Below are 7,500 nucleotides of genomic sequence, written 5' to 3'. Positions count from 1 at the left end.
GAGAGAGGGGAGAGGAGGAGGAGAGGGAGAGGAGGGGGAGGGGGAGGGGGAGGGGGGAGAGAGGAGGAGGGGGAGAGAGGACAGGAGGGGGAGAGGAGGAGGAGAGAGGAGAAGAGGGGGGAGAGGAGAGGGAGAGAGGGGGAGAGGAGGGGAGGGGGAGAGGAGGGGAGGGGGGAGAGGAGGGGGAGAGAGGACAGGAGGGGGGAGAGGAGGAGGAGAGAGAGGGGGAGGGAGAGGGGAGGAGAGGAGGGGAGGGGGAGAGGAGGGGGAGAGAGGATAGGAGGGGGGAGAGGAGGAGGAGAGAGAGGGGGGGGGGGAGAGGGGGGGAGGAGAGAGAGGGGGAGAGGAGGAGGGAGAGAGGGAGAGAAGGGGAGGGGGGGGGAGAGAGGACAGGAGGGGGGGAGAGGAGGAGGAGAGAGAGAGGAGAGGAGGAGAGAAGGGGGGGGAGAGGAGGAGGAGAGAGGAGCAGGAGGGGGGAGAGGAGGAGGAGGAGAGAGGAGAGTTTAGGTACGTTTTATATATATATATATATATATATACCACCAAGACTGCTCCAAACTCTAATTCACAATCACATACAGTGTAGAGTTAGAGAAAACCAAACTCCTCCCTCCCTGCTCACCTGTCTTCCTGTTCTCCAAACTCCTCCCCCCCTCCCTCACCTGTTTCCTGTTCTCCATCACTGGTCCCAAACTCCTCCCTCTCTCCTCCTCACCTGTCTTCCTGTTCTCCAGGTCACTGTTCTCCAACGCTCCTCCCCCTGCTCACCTGTCTTCCTGTTTCCAAGTCACTGTCTCCAAACTCCTCCCTCCCTCCTCACCTGTCTTCCTGTTCTCCAGGTCACTGTCTCCAAACTCCTCCCTCCCCTCCTCACCTGTCTTCCTGTTCTCCAGGTCACTGTTCTCCAAACGCCTCCCTCCCCTGCTCACCTGTCTTCCTGTTCTCCAAACTCCTCCCTCTTCTCCTCACCTGTCTTCCTGTTCTCCAAGTCACTGTCTCCAAACTCCTCCCTCCCCTCCCCTCACCCTGTCTTCCTGTTCTCCAGGTCACTGGTCTCCAAACTCTTCCCTCCCTCCTCACCTGTTTCCTGTTCTCCAGGCCACTGGTCCCCTAACTCCTCCCTCCTCCTCCTCACCTGCCCTCTTCCTGTTCTCCAAACTCCTCCCTCCCCTCCTCACCCGTCTTCCTGTTCTCCAGGTCACTGGTCTCCTAACTCTTTTCCTCACCTGTCTTCTGTCCTCCAAACTCCTCCCTCCCCCTCACTCCTGTCTTCCTGCCCTCCAAACTCCTCCTCCCCCCTCCTCACCTGTCTTCCTGTTCTCCGAAGTCACTGTCTCCAAACTCCTCCCTCCTTCCCCTCACCCGTCTTCCTGTTCTCCAAACTCCTCCTCCCTTTCCTCACCTGCCTCCTGTTCTCCAGGTCACTGGTCTCCCCATCCCTCCCTCACCTGTCTTCCTGTTCTCCAAACTCCTCCCTCCCTCCTCACCCGGCTTCCTGTTCTCCAGGTCACTGGTCTCCTAACTCCTTTCTCACCTGTCTCCTGTTCTCCAAACTCCTCCCTCCTCCCCTCACCCTGTCTTCCTGTTCTCCAGGTCACTGGTCCCTAACTCCCTCTCTCACCTGTCTTCCTGTTCTCCAAACTCCTCCCTCCCTCTCCTCACCCTGTCTCCTGTTCTCAAGTCACTGTCTCCAAACTCTTCCCTCCTCCTCACCCTCCCCTCCTGCTCTCCAAACTCCTCCCTCCTCCCTCACCCTGTCTTCCTGTTCTCCAGGTCACTGGTCCCAACTCCCTCCCCCCACCCGTCTTCCTGTTCTCCAAACTCCTCCTCCCTCACCTGTCTTCCTGTTCTCCAGGTCACTGGTCTCCTAACCCCTTCCTCACCTGTCTTCCTGTTCTCCAAACTCCTCCCTCCCCTCCTCACCCGTCTTCCTGTTCTCCAGGTCACTGGTCTCCTAACTCCTCCCTCACCTGTCTTCCTGTTCTCCAAATTCCTCCCTCCCTCTCCTCACCTTCTTCCTTTTCCAACTCCTCCTCCCTCCTCACCCGGTCTTCCTGTTTCCAGGTCACTGGTCTCCTAACTCCTCCCTCCCCGCTCACCTGTCCGTTACTGTTCTCCAGGTCACCGCCTCCAAACCCAAACTCCAGGATCAGAAACAGCTGCTCCTCACTGGAAGAAATCTGACCAGAGAGACAGACAGACAGGATAGAGACAGACAGACAGGTTAGAGACAGACAGACAGGTTAGAGACAGACAGACAGGTTAGAGACAGACAGACAGGTTAGAGACAGACAGGTTAGAGTCAGACAGGTTAGAGTCAGACAGACAGACAGGTTAGAATCAGACAGACAGACAGGTTAGAATCAGACAGACAGACAGGTTAGAATCAGACAGACAGACAGTTAGAGTCAGACAGACAGACAGGTTAGAATAGACAGACAGACAGGCTAGAATCAGACAGACAGACAGGTTAGAGTCAGACAGACAGACAGGTTAGAGTCAGACAGACAGACAGGTTAGAGTCAGACAGACAGACAGGTTAGAGACAGACAGACAGGTTAGAGACAGACAGACAGGTTAGAGACAGACAGACAGGTTAGAGACAGACAGACATGTTAGAGACAGACAGACAGGTTATAGACAGACAGACAGGTTAGAGTCAGACAGACAGACAGACAGGTTAGAGTCAGACAGACAGACAGGTTAGAGTCAGACAGACAGACAGGTTAGAATCAGACAGACAGACAGGTTAGAGACAGACAGACAGGTTAGAGACAGACAGACAGGTTAGAGACAGACAGACAGGTTAGAGACAGACAGACATGTTAGAGACAGACAGACAGGTTAGAGACAGACAAACAGGTTAGAGACAGACAGACAGGTTATAGACAGACAGACAGGTTAGAGTCAGACAGACAGACAGACAGGTTAGAGTCAGACAGACAGACAGGTTAGAGTCAGACAGACAGACAGGTTAGAATCAGACAGACAGACAGGTTAGAGACAGACAGACAGGTTAGAGACAGACAGACAGGTTAGAGACAGGCAGACAGGTTAGAGACAGGCAGACAGGTTAGAGACAGACAGACAGACAGGTTAGAATCAGACAGACAGACAGGTTAGAATCAGACAGACAGACAGGTTAGAGACAGACAGACAGGTTAGAGACAGACAGACAGGTTAGAGACAGACAGACATGTTAGAGACAGACAGACAGGTTAGAGACAGACAGACAGGTTAGAGACAGACAAACAGGTTAGAGACAGACAGACAGGTTAGGACAGCAGCCGTTAGAGAGACAGACAGGTTAGAGACAGACAAACAGGTTAGAGAGACAGACAGACAGGTTAGAGACAGACAGACAGGTTAAGACAGACAGACAGGTTAGAGACAGACAGACAGGTTAGAGACAGACAGCAGGTTAGAGACAGGCAGACAGGTTAGAGACAGACAGACAGGTTAGAGACAGACAGACATGTTAGAGTCAGACAGACAGGTTAGAGACAGACAGACAGGTTAGAGACAGACAGACAGGTTAGAGACAGACAGACAGGTTAGAGTCAGACAGACAGGTTAGAGACAGACAGACAGGTTAGAGACAGACAGACAGGTTAGAGACAGACAGACAGGTTAGAGTCAGACAGACAGGTTAGAGACAGACAGGTTAGAGTCAGACAGACAGACAGGTTAGAGTCAGACAGACAGACAGGTTAGAGTCAGACAGACAGACAGGTTAGAGTCAGACAGACAGACAGGCTAGAGACAGACAGGTCAGAGCAGGTTAAACTCATTTTTCCCCCCTGGTACAGTGAGGGAAAAAAGCATTTGATCCCCTGCTGATTTTGTAAGCTGCCCACTGACAAAGACATGATCAGTCTATCATTAATGGTAGGTTTATTTGAACAGTGAGAGAAAAACGCATGTCACAAATGTTATAAATTGATTAGCACTTTAATGAGGTGCATTCGGAAAGTATTCAGCCCCTGAGTTTTTCCACATTTTGTTACGTTACAGCCTTATTTTTACAAATTATTTTTTTCCCACTCAGCAATCTACACACAATACCATAACGACGAAGCAAAAACAGGCTTAGAGCATTTTTGCAAATGTACTTAAAATAAACAGCAATACCTTATTTACATAAGTATTCAGACCCTTTGCAATGAGACTCGAAATTGAGCTCAGGTGCATCTGCTTGCATTGATCATCCTTGAGATGTTTCTACAACTTGACTGGAGTCCACCTGTGGTAAATACAATTGATTGGACATGATTTACAGGCACACACCTGTCTATATAAGGTCTCAGAGTTGATAGTGCATGTCAGAGCAAAAACCAAACCAATTGTCCGGAGAGCTCCGAGAAAGGATTGTGTCGAGGCACTGGATCTGGGGAAGGGCACAAAAACAATTCTGCAGCATTGAAGGTCCCTAAGAACACAGTGGTCTCCATCATTCTTAAATGGAAGAAGTTTGGAACCACCAACACTTTTCCTCAAGAGCTGGCCGCCCGGCCAAACTGAGTAATCGGGGAGAAGGGCCTTGGTCAGGGAGGTGACCAAGAACCCGACGGTCACTCGACAGAGCTCTAGAGTTCCTCTGTGGAGATGGGAGAACCTTCCAGAAGGACAACCATCTCTGCAGCACTCCAGCAATCAGGCCTTTATGGTAGAGTGGCCAGACGGAAGCCACTCCTCAGTAAAAGGCACATGACAGCCCGCTTGGAGTTTGCCAAAAGGCACCTAAAGGACTCTCAGACCATGAGAAACAAGATTCTCTGGTCTGATAAAACCAAGATTGAACTCTTTGGCCTGAACGCCAAGCATCATGTCTGGAGGAAACCTGGCACCATCCCTACGGTGAAGCATGGTGGTGGCAGCATCATGCTGTGGGGATGTTTATCAGCGGCAGGGACTGGGAGACTAGTCAGGATCGAGGGAAAGATGAACGGCGCAAAGTACAGAGACATCCTTGATGAAAACCTGCTCCAGAGCGCTCAGGACTAAGACTGGGGGTGAAGGTTCACCTTCCAACAGGACAAAGACCCCAAGCACACAGCCAAGACAACGCAAGAGTGGCTTCGGGACAAGCCTCTGAATGTCCTTGAGTGGCCCAGCCAGAGCCCGGACTTGAACCCGATCGAACATCTCTGGAGAGACTGAAAATAGCTGTGCAACCTGACAAGAGTTTGAGAGGATCTGCAGAGAAGAATGGGAGAAACTCCCCAAATTCAGGTGTGTCGAGCTTGTAGCGCCATACCCAAGAAGACTCAATGCTGTAATCGCAGCCAAAGGTGCTTCAACAAAGTACTGTGTAAAGGGTCTGAATACTTATGTAAATGTAATATTTCAGTTGTTTTTCATACATTTGCAAAACAATTCAAAAACCAGTTTTTTTGTGTATACATTGCATTAACAGTGCGGTATTGTTTGTAGATTGATGAGGGGAAAAAATAATTTAATCCATTTTAGAATAAGGCTGTAATTAACAAAAATTTGGAAAAAGTAAAGGGGTCTAAATACTTTCTGAATGCTTTCTGAATGCTTTCTGAATGCTTTCTGAATGCTTTCTGAATACTTTCTGAATACTTTCTGAATGCTTTCTGAATACTTTCTGAATACTTTCTGAATGCTTTCTGAATGCTTTCTGAATGCTTTCTGAATACTTTCTGAATGCTTTCTGAATACTTTCTGAATGCTTTCTGAAACTTGAATGCTTTCTGAATACTTCTGAAAACTTTCTGAATGCTTTCTGAATGCTTTCTGAATGCTCCTAGAGAGAAGGGGAATACTGAAGCGTTGATGACAGTTCTACAGCCTCCATCAGAGGCCTTTTGGCGTAGATGGTAAATCTCTCATTTCTGGACTGCAACATTGTAAAGATAGATTGTGCCCTCCATGGCCCTTGATATACATTGATTGGTAGGTTACACTATATTTAGATACTTCAACTACTGCCTGTGACACCTTCGCTATTTGTCTCCGTACTAAATAAAATGGTGAAACACTATTTGTGATTGTGATCTTTGTTTCTTAAGAAAGTATTCAGACCCCTTGACTTACTCCATATTTTGTTGTTACAGCAGGAATTCAAAAATGGATTTTAAAAAAATCTCACCCATCTACACACAATATCCCATAATGCCATTCAGTCGCCACCGAGGTCCGGAGGACCGCACTGAAAATGGGTTATATTTCTCACCAGTCAGAACTTGCTAAAGATAGTCCTCCATCCATCGCTTGGGAATCTGATGGTCCCCGACTGTCTAGCTTTCATTTAGGTGATTATTAGCGTAGCCAAGAAACGTGTCCATTATCATTTCTACACAGTTTTGATTTGGTTTTAGTCATTAAAGTATATTGAGAAAATAATCTACAAAAAAAAGAATAATCTACTTTTACTCAAACTACCGACGGGCCGGATGGCACCCCTGGGTTAGAGGGAGACAGACAGGTGAGACAGACAGGTGTACAGGAAGACAGGTAGACAGGTGTACAGGTAGACAGGTGTACAGGTAGACAGGTAGACAGGTGTACAGGTAGACAGGTGTACAGGTAGACAGGTGTACAGGTGTACAGGTAGACAGGTGTACAGGTAGACAGGTGTACAGGTAGACAGGTGTACAGGTAGACAGGTGTACAGGAAGACAGGTGTACAGGTAGACAGGTGTACAGGTAGACAGGTGTACAGGTAGACAGGTAGACAGGTGTACAGGTAGACAGGTGTACAGGTAGACAGGTAGACATGTGTACAGGTAGACAGGTAGACAGGTGTACAGGTAGACAGGTGTACAGGTAGACAGGTGTACAGGTGTACAGGTAGACAGGTGTACAGGTAGACAGGTGTACAGGTAGACAGGTGTACAGGTAGACAGGTGTACAGGAAGACAGGTGTACAGGTAGACAGGTGTACAGGAAGACAGGTGTACAGGTAGACAGGTGTACAGGAAGACAGGTGTACAGGTAGACAGGTGTACAGGTAGACAGGTGTACAGGAAGACAGGTGTACAGGTAGACAGGTGTACAGGTAGACAGGTAGACAGGTGAGACAGGTGAGACAGACAGGTGTACAGGTAGACAGGTGTACAGGTGGGTGAGCAGACAGGTGTACAGGTAGACAGGTGTACAGGTAGACAGGTGTACAGGTAGACAGGCGAGACAGACAGGTGTACAGGTAGACAGGTGTACAGGTAGACAGGTGAGACAGACAGGTGTACAGGTAGACAGGTGTACAGGTAGACAGGTGTACAGGTAGACAGGTGAGACAGACAGGTGTACAGGTAGACAGGTGTACAGGTAGACAGGTGAGACAGACAGGTGTACAGGTAGACAGGTGTACAGGTAGACAGGTGTACAGGTAGACAGGTGAGACAGACAGGTGTACAGGTAGACAGGTGTACAGGTAGACAGGTGAGACAGACAGGTGTACAGGTAGACAGGTGTACAGGTAGACAGGTGTACAGGTAGACAGGTGAGACAGGTTACAGGTGTTACAGGTAGACA

The 7,500-nt window shown here is 49.1% G+C and overlaps 1 protein-coding gene across 1 annotated transcript in view; it reads right to left on the bottom strand.

Moving 5' to 3' along the window:
* The window catches only part of LOC123483960 (serine/threonine-protein kinase haspin-like), a 14,087-nt gene extending 8,215 nt beyond the window's left edge, over nucleotides 1-5,872 (bottom strand). Inside the window, exons 1-2 of the mRNA XM_045213916.1 lie at nucleotides 5,813-5,872; nucleotides 2,100-2,180 (exon numbers count right to left, since the gene is read on the bottom strand). Of these exons, the coding sequence (XP_045069851.1) occupies nucleotides 2,100-2,180; nucleotides 5,813-5,872 (141 nt within the window). The remainder of the gene's footprint in view (nucleotides 1-2,099; nucleotides 2,181-5,812) is intronic.
* Between the last annotated feature and the right edge of the window lie 1,628 nt (nucleotides 5,873-7,500).

This window comes from Coregonus clupeaformis, unplaced genomic scaffold (assembly GCF_020615455.1).
Source record: "Coregonus clupeaformis isolate EN_2021a unplaced genomic scaffold, ASM2061545v1 scaf0170, whole genome shotgun sequence".
NCBI lineage: Eukaryota > Metazoa > Chordata > Actinopteri > Salmoniformes > Salmonidae > Coregonus > Coregonus clupeaformis.
The sequence above is the reverse complement of the archived record's forward strand: the minus strand, read 5'-3'. Positions and strand labels throughout refer to the sequence as shown.